The 23,239-nt window shown below is 37.9% G+C and overlaps 2 protein-coding genes across 2 annotated transcripts in view; both read right to left on the bottom strand.

Annotated features, from left to right (window-relative positions):
• The window catches only part of LOC143915963 (acyl-CoA:lysophosphatidylglycerol acyltransferase 1-like), a 275,166-nt gene that overhangs the window by 251,736 nt on the left and 191 nt on the right, over positions 1-23,239 (bottom strand). The window contains exon 2 of the mRNA XM_077436786.1: positions 15,775-15,983. Coding sequence (XP_077292912.1) covers positions 15,775-15,983 — 209 coding nt within the window. The remainder of the gene's footprint in view (positions 1-15,774; positions 15,984-23,239) is intronic.
• Positions 16,669-23,227, bottom strand: PlexA (plexin A). Its single transcript, XM_077436784.1, has one exon. The coding sequence runs from the start codon at positions 23,168-23,170 to the stop codon at positions 17,279-17,281; it is 5,892 nt and encodes a 1,963-aa protein (XP_077292910.1). The 5' UTR covers positions 23,171-23,227; the 3' UTR covers positions 16,669-17,278.

Below are 23,239 nucleotides of genomic sequence, written 5' to 3' on the forward strand. Positions count from 1 at the left end.
CATTGGAATAGACCATAGTAATTTTTTTTATTAAAATAATAATAATTTGGTGATTGAGTAGTAAATTTTGGAAAAATAAAAATACATTATACCTGCGCCTATTTTTCAAGTTGATGTGGTCAAATTCGCTATTTTTTAATTATTAAATTTTGCTTTCGGGATTAAGTTTCAGATAACAGGGTGATTTCCATATCGATTATATAAATATGATATGTAAGTTCAACAATGACGATGGAAGTTGCAGAATGTATTTTTTAATGGTTTCGCGAATCGCGGAATCTACAGTGCACGTATCGATCGGCTAAACCGGTCTCGTGACATTAAAAAGAAAAAAACATTATGGAATTCAACTTAAATACTTTTCATTTTAATTTATTATTAACGTCGAGTCCATAGCCGTCACTGTAAATTGCCTTTTTTCACAATTTGATCGTTCGATTAAATTGCATTTTTATGTTGAAACGTCGCATAATGGCCCACCTTTTGAACGTAACAAAATATATCTAATAACGCTTAATAGCGCCCATTTCGTTATTTGAACGCTTGTTATAATTATCAGGAATGTCACGAATTTTTATACGGACAGAAGAAAATTTAATACATGAAAATTCAAAAGCTTGCCGCGCGTGTTAAATTCCGCTTGATTTTTCTATGCCAAAAGCAAGTTTTTTTATCGAGGGGTTCATTTCGGTTACGCATCCCATGAAATATAATTTTTTTATTCATTTGAAAGTATTGTGTTATTATTTGGAAACGTGATATTTTTGCATGAATACTGACAGGCATTCCGTAAATGGAATTAAGACGGCTTTGTATGGGAACTAACAAGGTCAAACAGTTGGAATAGCCCATTCGATTTTCTTAAGAAGCCTTTCTGCAAAAAAATACATACACATTATTACATAAAGGCTATAACTTCAAGGAAAAATAAATAATATTAAAAAGATATGCCAAGTATACAAATTAACATCAGTTCATCATATGAATAAAAAAAAGCGTCGACATGCCAATTGAAAACAAAAAAGAACAACCATTTTGAAAGGTATACCAATGTATGATTCAAGTGGAACATACACATGTTACTATGATTCAATTACATATCTAACCCCATCAGTCAATAAGCTCCATTTAAAAAAACAGCTTTCAAATTGAATTATTATATACATACAACTAATATGTAATTTCGAAAGAGACTTTGTATGTAAGTATCATTGGTTGGGAACTTCGTAAAAAATACAAAGTTTCTTTGACGACAATTCAATTGGTTGAATATTATATTTTTTTCGATTCAAATAAATTTAATAAAAAAACAAATGAATATTTACTATTAGATTCGCCATGGTTACGCTGCTTATAATACAAATACTGAGCGAAGCCGGGTAAAACAACTAGTATATAATAATCTTTAAATTTATTAAAATTGTTAAACTAACTTGTAAGTATGTACTTACTTTATATTTCGGTTAGCTGGTTCCCCGGCTGTATAAAAATTAAACGATACCAAGATTTCATAAACTGGGAAATGACTTTAGCCAATTTGATCTATTTAATATCAGTAAACATACATAATTTAAAACATTGTCACATTATCATTTCTCTAATATGTACAAAGGCTAAATGCATTTTATTTTTATTTTTTTCATTTCATTTATTTATTCACTTCGGGTATCTTCATTGTTTAAAACACCTAGTTTTATATTGCTATATTAATATTGTTTTTTATTACTGTTCTATTGTATTATGGTTTAAGGGTCCTTGCGGCCATATACATATGTATAAATAAATATACCGATGAACATTATTTTCCCGATAATTGAATCCCTTAGTTATACACGACCAACGGTACACAGTTAGATCTTATTTACACAAGTACGTTCATAAATAATAGTATATCCACGTCACGATTTTATCTTGTTATCACTTCACTTCAGAGAAACGAATCCGACCCGTGATTTGACACGCATGCGCAATTCATAAATCGACCGGAAGTCAACTCCCCATACGGGGGGGGGGGCGCTCGCAGCGTGTTCGCTTTTCCACTTTTCCGTTTTCGGCGAGGCTTTCCTCCCGACGTGTGAGCCCATTTTCCGTTTTCAATGACGCGCTGATTATCTCCGCAGGAAGCATCTAAATACGCGCCGGAAAAATCTCCAAACGAGGCGTTTCTATGCCGCTTCCGGCCGCTCATGTGTTCGCATTTCTAGAGACGTCTGCTCGCTGCGGTTTTCAACGTTTTCTCAGCTAAAAATAAATAAGGGTCGTTCCGAGGGGTTTTAATGACCCTCCGGCCCTGGAGTGCCGACTTCTGAGTGCTCGCCACGCGCGCCCGGTCTTGGCGTTTTGTTTTACTACCTTTTTCAGGGTGATAAAAATCCTCACATAAGACCTCGTGTACATTACACATTCCCCACATACATTGTATGTTGTAATTAAATTAAATTAATCCAATTATATTTCAGAGAATAGAAAACTTGGTACTAAAACTGTACACACATAAATATAATCAATAGCTTATTATATTAATTCCTACAATACTGCACATCCAATCTCTAAGTTCCACAAATATGTGAGTCACTACTATGTATATAATCACGGTGTTGCAAACATGTAATACATGTTTGCCGATAAAAATAAATATTACATCTAAAAGTAGGGTGATAATGATAACGTTAAGTGAGTCGGCCTTGTTGAATTCCTATGACGTTGATATTATGTAAAGGTACGCAATGAAATTGCATGTCATTGGTAGGGTATATCTCAGGCATCGGCAATATATGACCCACGGGTCACCAACTGACTCATTTGACAATTTTAAGTGGCCCACTTGAATTAAGACATCACTTGCCTGACAACAATGTAGCGTGGACGTGTAGAGGAGTTTCCGAGATCGGAGTGAAAGACACAGTAGTCTTAGAGGTAGTTTATTGTTCTTGGTCCGTCAGCCTGCCAGCTCCGAATAAAGCACGGACCAAAACCGCCGAATATTTATACCCATCAGATACTCAGCACAAAGAGATCATTGGTCGATCGGTCGCGAGACGTTATTGGTTGTTGTATACAGCTCATTTATAAGCTGAGAGATATATGGTTTTATATTACATATGTATATATTTGGTTTTATATTATACTATACTATTTGGCGTGAACGCGAAATCGGGTGATCACCGCTAATAAGCCAATGGCCGGCGAGAACCAATCACCTAATCTCACTATTATTCACTAAAAGATAGTTTTAAAATGAAAATATCCATCGACCCGAAACATATTCTTAATCACATATTGGTTGATTTTGATCCGCAACCAAAAAAAGTTCCTGGCCGCTGGTACATATACCTTTTAGAATATTATAGGCAAAGGTTCAAGATAATCCGCATTAATTTGAGATGTAAACAAGCCCACATCCATATTGTCCAACAATGTAACATTTTTATAAGATATGGAATATACAGTTACAGTATGTACTAGATAACCGGTCTATAAATGTGTGCAATTATCGAAGCAACCAAATGACAAACCCAAAATTCAATCGATAACCATGACATTGTACATACATACATATGTAAACACATCACGGGTGATGTGACGTAGGGCAATACTAAACACAGCCATTCTCTGATAAAACGACCTATAGTAAGCACTTTTTTTAATGCATTTTAATGTTTAAGATTAATGTAAGTACCTACTTTAGTTGTGAGTAAAAGAGTACTTACATTAATCTTAAACATTAATTTACAATGCATTTAAAAAACTGATATTTCTATTGAAGAGATATCCTTCTATTCTAATCCTGCATATCTATAGAAGTTCATCATGAGTATAAAAGGCGCAATATTGAATATGCTATGTATACGATCGTTCTAATCATGAAGGCCCACCCCCACTCCTCGCAAAAACAGCGGTTAGTGCAAAATCCCAGCGGGCGTATCTTTTCCGTGGAGTAGTGGTGAGCCTTCATAAATAAAACAACGTCTATAAATGAATCGTTAGCAAACGCAAACTACAGAACTACTATTGCATATATATTATAAACAGAGAACGTCGACATTGGTGTCATACGCAACAAACATGGAGAAGCAGAATTTTATTTTCAATCTGGAATCTATTTAGATATACAATGGTAGATCTATGTAAATGGTAGATCTATGTTGCTACTTGTAAACATATGTAATTGTTTACAAGTAGCAACATGAGCTTCATTCACTCGACGAACAGCAATAAGTATGTATATATTTGGGTCTAACTGACCATCGCTACCACAAGGAAATATATTCTAATATCACATCACCAAATCTCAACCTATAGACACAGCTCCTACTAATGGTCACACATTCCGATCACTCGAGCTCAGCTCCGTTGCCTCAATGGAAACGCACGATGAGATAGTTGCATTCGCCGAGAGCAAGTAGGTACATATGTACATACTTACGCTGCATTTTTAACACATACATACATATGTGGGACAAGGCCTTTCGCGTCTCGTCGAATCGAGTGAAAAAGCAACGACCGGTGATTACTATGTCCGATTATTTTACAGGCGGTTTTAGACCGACCGCTTTTACGCGCAGAACAAAAATACCGGTTCCATTAGTTGACCGGCGAAATTGTTTTATCGAGTACGTGTGCACAATTTCGACCGATTTGCATAAGTCGTTACAGCGTTTTTTTTACCGCCTTTTGTTCGGCGCGTGCCATTGCGGCCAACGCGAGCCACGTGAAAACGCTGTTGGTTTCAAACTCGACTTCGACAGTTAACCCTTTGCACGCCGTCAATAGAAACACTACAATATGAAACCCACCCATGTATGTAGCCTACTAAGCTCAGAAGTTTGAAAAAGTTCAGTGCTATTTGGCTGAGAAATTCGCTCCGAGCAAGTCGGGTTCCATTCCAGAAGTTTTCAACTTATTCCATCAATAAGCCAATAAGAACAAGTAAAAACAAAATACGCTGCAGGCGAAATTTTTATTCGATAGAAACCACCAATGGATCGTAAACTTGCAGTTGTACTAAATTTTCAAACACACATACTGCGACGTAGTTCTGTAAAACAGATCCAACTCTCTCGAGTAAGTATAGTAGTAAGCATGGGTGTCTTTAATTAACACTTGCCGTACTGTGATGGATAGCGAGTGACCGGGACTTATATTTTATTTTCTTTCTCCAAATACTCTGAATGCAGGGTTTTCATATTTTATGTATTCCTTATCAAAACCTCTTTGATTCGAATTATGTCATTACTAAATAAAAAAATAATTTAGATTTTTCGACGATATATTTTATATACACGATAAAATAATTTTTATAGCTGATAACAATAATATTCCATGCAGATTTTGCATTATTTTAACTTAAAATACACATTTTTAACTGGAAATTAGGCGTCCAGCACAGTGGTTAGAAGATTTTTTTTATCACAGTAAGGCAAGTGTTAAGGGCAACCGGGGCACTAACCCACAGACATTATTCCTAACCAAAAAAGAAAAGAAATTTTATATATTGTTTGTGACTCGTCAAGAGTCAGTGTTCTTTTTTCCATACTATATTAAGTTCATTTTTTTGTAAAAAAAATATGTACGGGATGGGGGTAGCGTCCTCTACCCCACCTGTCACGAGCCACCCCTGATAGTAGGCATATCTAAATATTATACAATACACAGAAGGCTTATTTCGTCACATAGATAGTTCGTTAAACTAACAATGCACATGTGCAGATGTATTGTTTTATTTATTGTTGTTACTTTATCTATGTACGTAGTAACAATATATGAAGTTTTGTTTTTTTTTAATTTATATAGAAATGTTTTGCAGAACTACGAAAAGCAGTTATGTATTAGAAACTTATTTCGATGTGTTGAAATCTGTTGCCTTGATGTGTTGAAACCTGTTGCCTCGATGTGTTTATGAATAAAATGTTTAATCACTACTGTGCCTATTCATACATATTATGTTTGAAACAATTAATTTTCAGAAAGAAAATAAAAACGTGCTGAAAGATTTATCGCGATATAATTTTCATTGAAATAAGAATAAGTGCGATAATTTAACTGTCGTCCAAAAACTGGCTCAACAATCGCACGGTTGAGTCAGTGAAACGCGCCACATGATTAATCACTCGCAATGAATGGGTTAATGTGTTATTTTTTTCTCTTTATTATTTTTGCCATCACAACATACTCGTTTCCCTTTCTCACCTCGTATGCTTCTCTCTCTATCTAGCTCCATGACCTGATCATCACGTCAAAAATAACAATGACTTGTACGCTCGGTGGCAGCATGAGTAGTTGAATTCGCGATACATATAAATGCGAACATTTTGTACAGCGAGATAGTGAAATAAGTCTACAGTTTGGTGAAAATATTCTTCAGACATGCACACCAATACGAGAAACTTAATAATTTCCAGGAACTTACTTTTATTACTAATGTGTCATTCATACATTTCTCAGTATCAAAGTTAGGAAAATAATCGAATTTCACTGGAAAACATCTTTATATTTTTACGACATATATTAACAATCACCAATTTTAAAATCAGAAAAAATATTGAAGTTTATACATCATAGATTCTATCAATGCTATACCATATAAAAAAAAATACTCATCCTATCTACAAAATACATAGTTAATTATTTTCTTCATATCTGTTCCATGTTCTCTTGTAGGCAATGACGCCATTGAAAAAGTACATTTCCCAAGAATCTACATGACAAGACAATAAAAAGATATCTTCATTCTCAATGCAAATCATATTAGATATCGATAACACTATGTAGGTGTCTAGATTAGTCTAAAAAAATGATTTTTTGGGAAAATCTGAGGCGTATTTTGAATTGCGTCACCTATACGACCTTTCGTCTTACTTAATTATTATCAATTCACGGTGAATTTTCGATGATTTAACACGTTCATTGACATTGACTTTCGATTATCAAAGCTAGCCGATCATTTCTAAAATGGTTGGGAAATATTTCGTGACTCAACTACGAAAATATTTACATACGAGCGCTTCGACGATGGATATTATCATATCGGGATATTAGCAATGGAACATGTCGACAATAAATTTAAAAAAATTATAATTCAAAATAATAGGTATGTTAATCTCACATAAGCTTGTTGAAGATTCCTTGCAAAATCAACAACAAACTATTTTACTTTAAACCTAATCATGTTATTATATATTTAAAGCATTTTGTGCAAATGTACTAAATATGCTACTTTCACCAACGAAATTTTAGGATAATAAATGAAAAGGATAATAAACCTCATCTTGATTATACTTAGTTTGGCGGGAACCTTAAGGGCGAAAACACACTATATCGAACGACACGTGAACGTTCTTGGACTCCTGTGGTGAAATATCTACAGGGCCTTTTTTACATACCTCCTTTACGTTTCACTTATTGACAAATTTCTCCTACAAATATGAGAATGAACGTTATCGATCACTGTCAAATCTGTCAATAAAAGGATTTAAGCCTGGGTGACATCGCATAGATTATGCGTGCTAGTGATTTTTTTACATGTGCAAAACTGTGTTAAAAAACAAAGACTGTGTACTTCCCTGGTATCTGAGTAAGGCCGATGTACCAAATGTGTCTTTCGATGTTTCTCTGAAGCCTTATATTATATGTAAATGGGAACCAGTCTAATGCAAACCTACTCATACTCCTGACTATTTTTAAAATTCACGAATCATTAAAACCATCGAGTATGTACATACATCGATCACCCTATAGGCACGCAAATGGTAATTTTGCGCATCCATACTACACAATCTTATTTAAATGTATGCCCAAGTCGAGACGGTATGTGCCGAATGTTTTATATAGGTCCTAGCCATTTCTTGTGTGGCATTTAATTTCCCTTTCACCTTACGTCGCTGTTGGGGATCGGCCCTTTCAGCTTCCGCAGTCAAAGTCGTATTTGCGAAGAGTGACGGCGACGTGCCATTTATCCAGTTTCCTGTGTTCGGCGGCCGAGTATTTAACGCGCCGCCCCCTGCCTAACCCACGGATTCGGGTAATCTGCACGGGCCTGGACTGTCACGCAGCCAACCCTCGTCACAGGCCAGGGCCGGCACATGCGACCGGCGCTCACGAACCAACGCCATTTGTACACTAGTCAACAACACCTGACGATGATCTCAGTTCAGAAAATCATAATTAAAATACCACTTCAACAACGACCATTTCGAACTAACTATACGTACAACTACATATACATACGCACATAGTTACGCAAAATAAAAACAAACATTAAAATGAAAAAAATACGAAATATCAAATGTGATACAATTTCGATGACTCGTTTAGCATTATGATTTTTATGGTGTCAAAATACTCCGCAGTAGTAACAAGTGACGACATTTTTGTTTCAACAAAGAGGAAGATTCCCAATTGAGAAAATACCTTGAATAATCAGTATTGGTACACTTTATGTAGAGTTTATTTTACCATACATCTTAATTGTATCATCACAAGACATAGGCTAAGCGCAGTTTCTTTTCGCACAAAATTGGGTTACTATTGTTAATTTCTATAAAAACCATACTTTTTTGCTCTCTCGCTTTGAACACTAATGGAGCGGTCTATTGTTATTTACAAAATCAACCGATTGAATCCGCCCTTTAATCATCACAATTATATTTTTGAGAAGCTTACTTCCACGTGCTATGATTAGACAGCGGAGGGTGATTAGGGCAATAAGGTTTTTTGTCGTTGTGATTATTGTTAACTTCGTAGAAAACCTATTGTTTTCTCTTACATTCCGCACTGTTGGAACGTGTATTGTTATTTACCATTGACCAAATGACCATATGCCCTATAGTTATGATTGTTGCCATGTTGTACTTTTGCATCCATCTACTATACTATTTGTTTGACCACTATGCTTTCAATTTGTAAGTACTAAATTTGTTATAATATCTCATGGTACTGTAACTTAAAGCGAAAACGGTTTTTATAATACACAAGTCGGAACCTCCATACATTGTTTTCAATTTGAATGCATCTTAAATAATAATAAATGAATAAAAACTGTAAAAACGAATATTTTAGAATAATTTACTTACCTACCACATGTCGAATTTTAATGTCATACTCATACGTTAAAACTAGATACTATTTTACTATAGACTACTGTCGTGATAAATAAATCTTATAAATGTTAAACATTTATTTCGGTTCTGCGGCGGAGTGAAGAAATGAACCGATTGATTTTCCATGACCAATTACCATTGATTGTGATTCATACAAAGCATGTCATACCAAAACAACCTTCAGTGACTTCTGGTGGGTACGTTGAACCCCAACGAAAATTGGCCACGACATATTTTTGATGGTTTTCAAAATTGTACGCAATTCTGAAAACAGAGCACGTACTAGTGGATGGATTTATTAACAGAACCGCTAAGCAATTCATTGCGCGTGTTTACGTCAAACAACCGTACTATTAAGGTTACTAAAACAAAGAAAACCTTTTACTCAACGCGATGATATCTCCGATCATTATTTGAGAATCGGATTCTGCCATTGTTACGCCACACTCTCATTGCCATTTTGCCATGGCGATATTTTACCCAACTTCACATAGCACTTCCGGCGAACACAATGGCGAATTGCGCAATAATCAATTCGGCAAAAACAAACAAGCATTTTTCTTAAAGATTGTGCGAACTTCGACGCCTTCGTGTACATTCAAGCTCGGAGAACAAAGTCCAAATTGATTATCCGAATGCATTACGAATAGAACACGCCACAAAACGAATCACGCGGTCTACGACGACAAATTTGATCGTTTCCGTTGAATTTGATTTATTGCGCCACCACGTCGTATCCAGTTGGTTAGTTTTACCACTCCGGACGAGACAGATTGGTACGTAGATTAGATATATTATACGTATGACTTTTTTTTGTTCTTCGAAAAACACTATCACCTCCGTATCAGTGGTACGACCGACACGTATCTCACACAAACAGCAAATTCCAAAAGTCATTCAGTCGGATGCGACGTTGTCAGACATTGAAATTGAAAGCGAGCGTGAAAGCCGACGTGGGAATCGCAGTAGATGCACATGTGCAATCATTGTGTGCATAGTACGCGTCAATCCCACCGTACGCTCTGCTCACCTTGACCTGCATTGCACTCTGCTGCATCACCAGAATTGATGCACTCGATTAGAGGACAAATCTAGGATGGTCTCCCAAAGCAGTGCGTTAATCGATCCAGCTGAGCGGCGGATACGTTAAATTGCTACTAATAACAGTCGCTTGGATGGGAAAGCCGACAAGGTGACCATATTACACCACATACCTACATATAACTGTTAAATACATTATTTCTAGTGGTACCCAAAAAATAGTATGCAATATCGTTAAAATCCTAGCAAAAACAAAAAAAGCACGAACCTATCGGTACAACACATCACAGCAATAACATCAATTGAAGATAGTATCAAAAGAAATGAATATATATGGATATATTCGAAAATAAAACTAAAAAAGTGTCAACAACGTTCGAGTTAACAGATTCAAAGAAGTCTCTTCCTATTTTTTTGCATACAATATGAAACCTCATTTAACATGCGTATTCAAATGTATTTCTTAGGCTTATGGTAACATAATAAAAGAATACCACACATATATCATTTAATATAGTTTGATGTACATACTTAAATAAGGCAACAAATTAAATGGCCAGTATTTTAATCAATTTCGGTAAGTACTTATATAAATCAGTTTTCGGCCAGTATTTTAGTAACAAAATGGTCAGTCTTATTAAATGCCAGTATAAAAATCTGACGTACATTCGCCAGAACAACTAGCAATGCATGTTGGATGGAATTGTCTATCAAGATCGTACCAATCTTGTGTTGATACCAATCAAAAAGTAATACCGGCCATTCGTCAAAATAAAACTTATCATTTAACATTAATACGGACCATTTATGTTTAAATACTGATCATTTAATATAAATACTGACCTTTTATTATTTATACTGACCACTTGTATACTGAACAACGGATACTGTCCGTATAATATATTTAAATACCGACAAAAATAGATTGAAACACTTACCAGTAAAATACAAGCCCTTGAATAAGTACTTAACGATTAATTCAATTCCAAAACACTACATTTGGATTTTGGATGCATAGAAAGTTCTGGAACTACATAATTCTCATATTGGACAAGCGAAGACAATCACTATACTAAAAATGCTGTTTAGGTGACATCAAAAATGTTAATTAAGTTTTTGAACCAAAATTAGCAAATCAAACACCGATTTTCGTTGAGGTGCCAACATAAAGGAAGTAGTTCTGTATGAACTTTCAATGATACTCAAAGATAACGTATCTTTTAGCATTCACACCACTTGCGGAAGCAAATAGAGCCTTGTTAGAAGTGCTCAGTCAGTAAGTATAAATATAGTTTTTATACATCATTACAACGCAATATAATTGGGTATCATTTACATTCAAAATCTATATTATTACGCTTGACATTTTGCAATCTCGTTGAACGATTTTATTAACTATTTTTTACCTCAAAAAACCTGAACTGCAAACAGACACTGTCAACACGATATAAACTAAACGCAAACTTATATCAACAGAAAGAAATAAACCAATATGAACTAAAGCACAATCCAAACCTAGTCGAGTAGCAACCACAAAGTCTATTGTATTTTTATTTTTTTGAGCAAATGTTCTTGCTTACAATCTACCTACTCCAAACAGATATTTTTAGTTGATTGCATTGGTTAATGAACCTCAGTTGTTATCTATGTAACAAATTCTTTCTAATGTCTTCCTACACTGGCGAACGAGCATTGTAAGGAATTCGTCAGAACCCACATCCATAATTATATCAAAGTCAAATCAATAATGCCGAGAATTTAAAAGAAAGTAAAAATGTGCATTTATAATAAATATTTATGAACTAATACAGACAAACTATCGCAAATTCAATTAAAACTTCTTTCACTTTTATAGGAACTGTAAGTGATCCATAATCAATTAGTATACGATTAAATTTATTCCATGGCGATAAAAAACGTAAATCATTCTTGCGACACATCAATAAGTTGCCAAAATAAAAATGTTAAATTTTTTTGTTGGGCCAATTTGCGATCATTTTAACCAAAATGACAAAACATCACGACTTGAAATTTTCAACGCAGCCATATCGATTCCATGGTGGAATTGGTCAAGCATGTTGCATGGCGTCAAACAACACGTGACTCACCAATGTGGGCGGCCACGTTCCGATATCGTTTAGACCAGAGCTTCTCAAACTTGTACGAGCAAATCGTACAGACACAGCCAAGGTTGATCATAATTCGAAACAAGCCAGACACCACTTTTATGAATCGAAAACAATTTCAATAATATCGCCACACGCCACGCACAGCAATGTGGCGCATTGCTCATCACCGCAGTAAATGATAAAACATAATAAATAAATCGGACTTTTATGTGTTTAAATAAGGATTATTATAAACAGATAATCGTTGAAGCAAAACATATTGAACTAGAAATGCTCTCGTGTTAGCGAAAACCGGTCATTGACCGAGTGAAAAAAGGTGGAACTCTAGAATGAACGTGTGTTGTACAACATTACCACATGATGCAAAAATTTGATTCATTTATGTCCGTGCGTGTGAAATATGAATATTGTCATCTCAAATCTCAACTAAAGATTATAATAATATATTATTATATGTTATAAACTAAAATAATATCAGTAGGAAGAGTACAATAGACTTAACAACATGCATGCAATTTTGTAATCACTCAGTGCATGTTTAAAGTACAAAATAACTTTACTGCAGTTTCTCTACATCTTTCAAATTTAAATATTACTTAGAGTTAGTTTTATTGCAATAAAATGTTTAATTTGTATACACACTTGTATTATTATTAGTCATAAAATATGTATTTATTACAGTCAAGTGTTCACTTCGCCTTGTTCATGAACATACTAGTTTGTTTATACATGAACTGGTTTTACTCGAAATGCATAAAACTTTTGATTGTCAAAGTTTCAAGTATTTAAAAAGGAAAACCACATTAAAACTTAGTTATAATACCCATTTCTGCTAATATTAAAACTATTGCAACCCAGAGTAAGCATAGAGGATGCAACAAACGATCGAGAATACTTAAACTTATGCCTAATAGTTTGTGCGTGAACAAACTAGTTCGTTTCTCAATATTTTCTGTTATGTACAGTATACTTGGCCATATTAGTTTGTATATAAACAAACTAGTATGTTCATAAACGAACGAAATGTACACTTGGACTGTAATATACATACATATATATATATACACAAAAGATAAGTGTTTATAAGAGTTAGCAAACAAGATACACTTGTACTGATATATATTATATTTACATAATAATTAGATGTGTACGTGGTATATAATTTTTAATAACATTAAATATTTTATTTTTTTACATGTTTATAATAGCAATGACTATATTTAATTATGCTGAGATAATTATTCGACTATGTGTGATCTTAGTCATGTTTTAACATAAGCATAAATATTAAATGGCGTATTTAATACCTTGGATATTGTATTAATCTTATCTGAATGGGTAATGAATACTGTTTTGTTTAGAGCAGATTTAGTACATAAAATATATGAATGTAAAAAAAGCAAATAATAAAAAAAGTAATAATAATAAAATCAAATTGTGTAATGTGGTTATTAGTAGACTAAAACTAGGGATCAGGGCAATATTGTTAATTTCATAGAAAAAACACCTTTTTACAAGCTTTTTTGCTGTCTTGCTTATTTAACGGTCTATTGTTATTTTCAATTGCCCTGACGACTAGCTTAAGTCTAGTTGTGAGTGTGACATTGTTATAAACCACCAAGTATAGTAACAAATCAAAAAATTGCATTGTTCCTTATGTGAAAATCAAAATTATTCAGCATGGAGGAAGTCTGATAAAACATGTGGTCAAACACAAAGAATATCAACCATATTTGCCAAACTTTCAAGATTGTGCATGGAAAATGTTTGAATAAAAAATTAATATATTCAAAATGCATTCATGCAATTTTTATGATTCATCACAATTACAATGGAACCCGGCCTAATTACCAGATACAACAAGTCTCAATTCAAGTTATAGCTAATTAATTATTAGTGAATAATGAGTTTCAATATTCATGAAATTGAATGACTAATACACGCAACACTTAGCAATAAACTTATTGAATAAGTTAAAATTTCACAACTTGGAGACTTTTCTGTTTATAGTTGAATGTAGCTTTACCTAATTTTTATTTTAATATTTACAACTATAAAAATTTTATGATAGAAAACAACAATACTATTGCTGCTGTTGTCTATATAAGCAAATTTTATTTTAATATTGTAGAAAATACTCATAAATTAATTTCACTAGGCAAAGCCATATCCAATTAGTCAGTGATTGTAGTTCTAAGAATAATAACAAAGACAGGTTCCATAGTAAATGGCATAGTTGAGTATCTGGGGATTGAAACTGTAAACAAAACAAGAAATTCTAAAGGTGAGCATTCAAAAAGAAATTTGTCTGCAGATAAATCTAGCAATTTGTTTGTCAGAGCTGTTATACAGCAGCCAACAAATTTTGTTCTCAACACTACACAATTTTTTTGAATCTTGGAAGTGAAATTTGAAAAGAATTTTGATATATCTCTCGTAAATCTGTTGTAGCATTTTTAATTACGACAAATATGATAGCCGAGACCAGGACTGTTAAAAGCCGACACATTCCGAAAGCCCCCAATTCTGGAAAATAAAAAAAATATTTTTTTGAAAAATTACTGCGAATAACCCACATACCGGATATCCCATATTGAAATCGAAGTGTTTAATTTAATACGGATTTTTAACAAAATTTAACTTCCTTTGAAAAAAATTTCCTGCAGCGTTTTGACATTAAAATTTCATTTAGATGAACCACTTGAATACCGCAAGTTAAAACTATCGCTGCTTGTCATTACTAGAGGTAGGATAGTCACAGTTCTATCCATTGTTCCATTGTTGTAAATATTTTGTAAAAAAAGTTCGGCAAACCTTTAACAATGCATTTACAACCTTTGAACAATACGCGACACCTTCTGGGTCCGGTGACTAGTAATGACTAGCACTGTGACAATCCTACCTCTAGTCATTACACACGTACATATGTAATGTTTACCACGTGCTTTTTAGAACTGATAAAACCGAAATAAAAAAATAATTATCTTTTAAAAAGTATTTTTACATATATATTACTGAGTGTCCGTGTGAGAATTTTTACATAAATGTCCGGTTGGGACTTGTGTTGTAAGCGCGTATCGGACACCTGTGTCCGCTTGGGATCGAAGCGGTTAAAGATATTAAAAAAAAAAAAATTTTGTCTACATCGCATGCTTTTTCTTTCATAATTATCTAACACAGCGAAAAAGAGGAATATTTAATTTTCAAAATTTTAAAATATCCTCACTCCCCCCCCTCACAAAAATGTCCCGAAATATTTTTTATTCTAGTAGGCACTGCCAGAGTTACCTGTTGATAAATTTCATCATTAATGCTCACCTTAACAAAGTACAAAAAAACAACAAGTACAAAATAAATAAAACGAAAATGTAAAAAAGAAAAGAAAAAAAAATAGTAAAAAAAAAACAAATAAAATAAACAAAAAAAAGAAAATTTGATGGATATGTTGTGAAGAGTGTCGAGAGTCAATAGTGTTTCGTCGTGATGTGGTTGGTGGGTGTACTTACTTCGATATCCGGCCGTATCGGACCAATGCGCCACCATGGCCAGCAGCCAGTGAAAGAGGAAACCCTCGAGTCGCCAGTAGATTTCAGGTCTCCAGCGTCGGAGGGGTCGAAGGGCGGCCGTCCAAAAGACGTAGGCGGGTATGCAGTACAAGTTGTTGACGAAGATGAACAAGCACCGGCACAACACCCACAGCAGCCGCCTCGCCGCGCTGAAAACAACAGCGACGGGCCGCCATGTAGTGCCGCACACGTACGAATATGTGGATGTACGAAAATGTGTGTGTGGTGTGTTGTGTGCGAGCGAACGCGTGAGCGTGTGTATTTTGCGTGAGTGCGTGATTTGCGTGAGTGCGTGAGATGTGGGGCTGCGGGCGGCGGTTCGCGGGCGGCGGGGGCGGCTGCGCAGGGCGGTTTTTTTATTATTTATCTTTTGACTATTATTAACCATTTATATCTCTCTCTGATGGGGTTCTTATTTATATTGAGACTTAATAGGCAGGGTGTTGATGTAATAAAACCACTCTCCAAGTACAATTGACAATATTTATTAATGGAATACAGTGGGGCTGGCGGCGGCGCCGCGGCCTGCTTACACTTGCACACACATTTTACATTCAATTAGTTATTTATTTGTAAACATTTATTTTCTGATTAAAAAACATCAATTTGTGTTTTGAGATTCAATTGTAAAAAAAACATAATTACACTTTTTTTTTCATCATTTTTAAAAATACCAAATTACAAAATTTCTTGTAAAAAGGCAAAAAAAATATATAATATATATATAAAAAAACGAATCAGATAAAAAGTATACAAGTTCATAGTATAAATTCACGACATTTATCCGTTAATACTAATTTTCATTTTTTTTTTTATTTTCCATTTTTTGATTTCACTTATAAAGCATACATATAGAAATATTCTCTTGAACAAAATTAGTAAAATACGGAAGAGTATAATATATCGTTTTTTTTTAGACTTAAAATCAATAGTCAGACCAACGCAATTCATAAATTATTTAGGACTGTACACTATCTAGTATATACAACAATTTCCATTTCGTTCAGCCAGATATGTTTTAATTAATTGGCAGTAAGCTAAAGGTACATCATAATGACATATTCACGACGGGGTATTTTCCGTTTTAGTTTTTTTTTTTTCTCAATTTCTTCTTGGGAGGGGGAGGGACAGACTCCGACCCACATTTTTGGGAAATTCAATTGTCTATCTAGCGATTAAACTGTCTAAATTTTACATACCCTGATAATGTTCCCGCACAACACTCTGACTCGAAAATGCGACTGTCGTGAATATGCGCGTCACAACAAACTCATCGAGAGACTCACTCACATTTATTGTGTTATAATAATTATATAATATTTAATCCATTTAATTAATATGTACATATATTCAATATATATATGCTACATCGAATTTTAACACTAATATGTATTATTATTATTTTTTATTATTAAACCATTTAGGCGGCGCGGTATTTCTTTTATTACATAGCGTAGTCGTGTGCCATGAGATTGTGCACCTGCTCTAGCTTGTAGGCGAGTCTTTGCTTCTGCGAGAACTCGTCTTCCTCGAGGGTCACCATCAGCTGCTCCGAGTACTTGATGGCGTAGGCATAAAGCTCATGGAGGGCGCAGTTAGTGTTGAACTCCTTAGTGTGCAGACGGGACTCTTCGGCCAGCATGGCGTTCATGTCCTGGTCGGAGATGGCCGGCATCTGCTTTATATCCGTATAGTAGCGCTCCACCCACTCCTTGTACACTGGAATGTCTTTGGCGTACAGCAGTTTCGAACTGGGCGAATCCTTGCCCAGGATGTGATCTGAAGTTGAACACGAGTCCATGAAAGTTTGAGCTATGACCGACAGGCAAGAGTCGACCGTGTTAGATTTGTGAATGTCGAACACGAAATTAGGATTCTTTATCAAATTCACCCAAAACCTCAACGGTAAGCTGTTGCTCTTCCACGTGTGGACTACTTCCGGGTCGGATATGGCATGCTGGAGAGCCTGATCGTCGAGGAAATCGAACATGTACTTGATCGCCAAAGGCAGAGCTGAACCTCTATGAGCAGTACTGAATATTGTTTCGAACAAGTCGTCGACAAACTTTTGTAAAGTACCCTTCGTAGCGAGTAATCTTGTCAGATAAATTTCAGAAACCATTTTATTTCCTCGTTCTCCTTCTTTGTGTTGATCACTGTCGTGATGCTTAACTAGATGCCAAAATTTCATTCCACTATTTTGTTCATATTTCAAAGGACTAGCTGGTGGACTAGCGGAACTGAATTTGCTGCGGTTCAACGTCTCGTACATGTGTGACTTCTCATTTTTCTCCGATAACATGGCCAAATTGTAAATTGAACTCTGTTTAGAGACTAGATTTAAACAACCGCCGTCTGGGACTCTATAATGATGCAATGTGTTCAACTTCTTCCATTCCCCTTCGGATTTAGTGGTAGTATCTTCATCGTAGAGGATCATTCTCCCGCAGGCACCGGTTCTCCATTCCAGATCTAAATCATCTTTGTTCGGTCGTTGGGAATACGGTGTCGCCCTATATATTGTATCCAGACATTTTTCTTTCACTTGGCTGATGGTATCACAGTCAAGAACTTTCACTTGTACATTTTCAGTGTTGGACTCCAGGCCGCTTACAAAAACAGTTTGTTGTGATATTGAAACAAATACTGACATTGATTTAAATTCAATAGATTGTCTTATAAGTTTTTCTTCACTCAAAGAATATCTAGCTTCAGATGTTATAGCGTCAACGGGTCCTTTGTCCACCTGACCCTTCATGGATCTGAACAGCATATAAAGTGGCTCTCCGGCACATTCCCTCAAGAACTTGTACAGCAAAAATGTAAACCAAGCACTCAGCATTTTTTCAGCAACACTTTCAGTTCTACGGAGCAAAAGTTTTGGATGACTTTTACCTTCCATACATTTTTCGATCAATTCTGCCAACAACGTTTTCAAAACATCTGTACAATATTCCATCTTACTTTGCAGTGTAACCATAATTAAAGAAGCTACATTAACTCTATCTCTCATAGAAAAATATCTATTACTTTCCAGCGTGCGTATAAAAAGCAACAAAAACGTTTTGTTCATGATGAGCTGTCCGAACATGCGAAGACCTTTTTCCTTCCTCAGAAGTTCGGGCCGATCCCACTGCAGTACAATATGGCCGTCGATATTCGGGAATAGAATCTTCATAGCATATGTACGATAGTCCAAAAATGGAATGCCTCCAGTAACGTCGCCGGTCAGATCTGTCATTTCTGTTTGCAATTCGGCAAAAGCCTCTTTACATTCAGCCGCCACTCTCAATTCCAATATGTCCATCTGTTCTTGCATATTTTTCAATACTCTGATACTTTCAGTCGATTTCCTTCTATACATGAAGAGGAAAACTAAACAGATCAAAAAGACGACTACGACACTAGTGATGACACCCAATATTATGGACTTGCTCAGCGCTCCGTGTAGACCAGCCGGTGAAGTGTAAGACAATTTTCCAATTTCAACTCTCAAAGAAGATCCAACCTTCACTATAACATCTGGCAAATTTTGATCATCAACATCTAGCTCGTCCTGCGTAGGTGGCCGACACGTCAACTGATGCCGGGACAATGATGTCACATTACAGAAACTACTCCCGATCATCACTTCGACATCTTTCTCTTGACACGCCTTATCCAAATTTTGACCGTTGATTGTGAGATAGTCCGACTTGTAATACTTGACGTTTTCATCAAACTTGTAATATTCAGGATCCGGATAAAGATAAAATTTGCTGAAGCCTTTGGATGACAGATTGCGAACACTTTGTACGTCGTCCATGATGAAGCCATATTCTAACCTCTCCGGTCTGTCAGCGTCCAATTTTGCTCCGCGTGACTTAATTACCGGAGACTCACACATCATCTTAGTGTTTGACAAGACCTCGCACTTCCCGAAATATATATCGTTTTCATAATAAACATACATTTCCGGCTGTAATACTGAACGCAAATTTTGACCCATTACTTCTATCTTTATTCCTCCGGATGGAATACCTTTAGGTATTTCTTTTTGACTCTGTCCGGAATCCATGTATTGTATCACCGGGTCTTCTACGTACTCGAACATTTCATTGACACATTCTCTCTTGCCTTTGTCGAAAGTCATTGTGAGATGACCAGTGCCTAGCTTCACCGACTGACTACTACGACATATAGTCATAGTCATATTTGTACTTAAAATGGCACATTGTGTATCATTGATGAAAGCTTGAATATTACTTCCGGCGTTCAAATACTGTCCTGTGATTGTCAGTCGTGTGCCTCCAGACTTTGGACCGAATCGAGGGCTGATGGATTGAATGATGGGATCGACAAATCTATATTCTTCAGCCGATTCATCTCGGTACGCCATAACGTTCACGACGACGGGTCCGTTCTTGGGATTCGGCATTCCGGGTCCGTCTACGGTGCACACAATTTGTTTGGTTTTGATGTAGAGTTTTTCAATCGGTTGACAGTTTACTCCGGCTATTGTGACACCTGTGTATATGTCGGAGAAGTTACGCCCCAAGTTGATGCCTTCAATTGTGATGTTGGTGCCGCCTTCCCAAGGACCCAATTTCGGTCGGAAAGAATGAATCTTCGGATTCGGGCATGTTTGACTGCGATCCAACCAAACGGTTCCACACTGCTCTTTAACGGAGCAGTAGTCGGAGCTCTGGCACCATCCGCATGCAAACTTCTCGGGCAAAGCTAAACACATTCCACAGTTGTCAGCCATTTCCTTGCAACGATAAATCAACACGTGAAGATTGTCAGGATTGTCCAGAGGCTTAGATCCGCCCCATATGACGGCGAAGGAGGCTGTGACATTGGAAGCGCTCGAAGTGAACTCCATAGCATCACAATAGATGACGTCGGCCAAAAGTTGTGCATTGACACTCGTCACACGTCCTTCGATGTTGAATTGGCATACAAAACGCGTTTGTATAATGAACTGACCGATGATGTGAACCTTCACTTTTATAGCCCTTTTCAAACCGGACGGTACTAAAATTTCAGATCCGGCGACGGTGGCATTGATGGTCGGACAGAATGCGGGGCCGGAACGGTAGCTGGGACCGATCCGACTGACTCCGGTGACTAAGATGTCGTTCCTACAGTTCTCAGCCGTATCGTGGGTGCACCTGTGTCCGTCGACACACCAGTCACAAGGGAACGAAGAGCTGACGCACTGTGTGCACGTCGTATAAGTGTTGCAATCGAAGAAAGTGAAATTGGTAGCGACAAAGTCAGGTCCGGAAGTCGTCTTAACAGACAACTTTGCCGTGAAATGATGTTGACCGGTGGGAATGGAAGGCAGTAAATCCGTCCTAGGAGTCGTACAATTTACACCATACGGTCTACGGATGGCGTTAGTGATCAAAGTTTTGTCTAAAGCGGTGAAGGCGCACAAGAATTGGCCGGAGAGAACGGGCAGGTTCTCGATGACCAATTCCAAAGTCCTCGCGGTCGTGCGTTGCAATTGATTGGGATTCACTTGGGTGATGGTGGTGCAACGGCCACTTTTGTACGATATCCAATACAGCGGATCCTCGGCCGCGTCCTGACAATTAGAGCGCAAACTACATTTATTCTCTAAAGAGCACCACCCGCAATAGGGGTCCCTCGCACCCAGACAAGTCAAACAGTTCGTGTACTTGGCACACTCTTGTACTTTAACTTTAGAAATCTTCTTCTCGGTCATCACATATAAATGCATAAATTTGGTATCAAAATGTAAATCCTTATTCACTGGAGAGCCCTCGTCGACGGCGATATCACCGTACTCGAACGCCGACGTGGGACTCTCGATGACTACTTTCTTAAGGTGTCCTTGGGCCGTACCGACGAAGACGACGGTGTAATCACCGGTCGACGTGGCCGCCACGGCCGTCAACTGAGTATTAAATCTACCGACCGGCACAGCTTCGACAGGCTGCTCGCCGCCTAACGGAGTGTTAACATCTAAACCACAAAAGTCCTCGCTGATGGTGTTGAGACGAGTGCTCACGCAGGCCAAACTCGGCGAGATGAAACCTAAACCCCTAGTACCACTCCCGTTGAAACAAGTCTTGATGTTCTGAAGGAACTTTCGCCGGATGGCCTTGAGCGAATACACGCACAACCCGGACGGCTCTCTAGGAACGTTGCTATTGGACTCGCTCTGACTGAAGACGGCGAACAACACATCGTCCTGGGCGGTTATGCCGAGCTCGGCGGCGAGAAGAGATCCCGCTTTACCGACGTAGGCCGCCTGGATCAAGTTGTAGCTGGTGTCCTCGCTGGTGCAAGCTATGGGGATTTCAGTATAGGAGTAGTAGCTCTCGTCGTCGTGGCACACCCGTACTAGTTTGCTGTAGTAGTTGGCGTTGGACTGCTGGTTGAGATCTTTGGGTTGAGTGGTCAGGAAGTAGCTGAAGCCCTCGGAGCTGAAGCCGTACACGTAGTTGATCAGGTAGCGCTCGCGAGACAGCGAGTTGACGAACATGCGAGTGCCGGTCGTGACCGCAGCCTGGGCGATCTGGAAGAGCCTGGCGTCGTCCAGGGAACGAGAAGCGACGGCCGGGACTTCACTGCGGTAGGCAGAGTTGCCCGTGTAGGTGACAGCCACGTAGAGGACGTGAGCGTCTCCGACCTTGGGAGGGCCAGGAGCCACGAACGCGACCGTCGAAGCCGTGGCATTGTTGGCGACGACCGGCTCGTGCACCTCGCGCACGTCCGACACGTTGTGCAAACTGCGCACGGAGCACATGCCCTGGTAGAGGGAGCCGCACGCGATGAGCCTCGACGTCGAGTAGTCGATGACCAGCGCTTTGTTGATGTTGTCGGTGGGTTTGCGGTGCACGTGCGAGGGGCAGTCCAGCACGGAGCACTCGGGGGAGTCATCTTTGGGGCCGGTCTCCACGTTGGCCGTGACGAGCAGGTCTGGCGAGAGCTGCAGCAGCCGGTTGACCGCGCCCACGAACACTCGGCCCGTGTTCTTGTCGACGACCAGGTGGTTGAAGGGGTGCTGCGTCTGCTCGGCGAAGAGTCGGACGACCGCCGCGTTGGAGCTGCCGTTGGTGGTGTTGGCGTTGGCGTTGGCGTTGCCGTTGGCGTTGGCGTTAGGAGGGTGTTGGTCAGACGACTGCGACTGCGACTGCGACTGCGACTGCGACTGCGACTGCGATTGCGATTGCGTTTGCGATTGCGATTGCGGGTGCGGGTGCGAGTTCGAATTGGAGTTGGAGTTGGTTGGTTGGTTGATAGCGAAGGTGGTGGTGGAGGGAGCCTCGAGGGCCAACAGGGCCAACAGGGCCAGCAGGGCCAGCGCCGGGGCGCGCCGCATGCCGCCACTACGCGCCGCCGCCCTTTACCGCGACCATTATCTCTCTCTCTTTCTCTCACTCTGACCGTT

The sequence above is a fragment of the Arctopsyche grandis genome, chromosome 8 (genome assembly GCF_051622035.1).
Source record: "Arctopsyche grandis isolate Sample6627 chromosome 8, ASM5162203v2, whole genome shotgun sequence".
Taxonomy (NCBI): domain Eukaryota; kingdom Metazoa; phylum Arthropoda; class Insecta; order Trichoptera; family Hydropsychidae; genus Arctopsyche; species Arctopsyche grandis.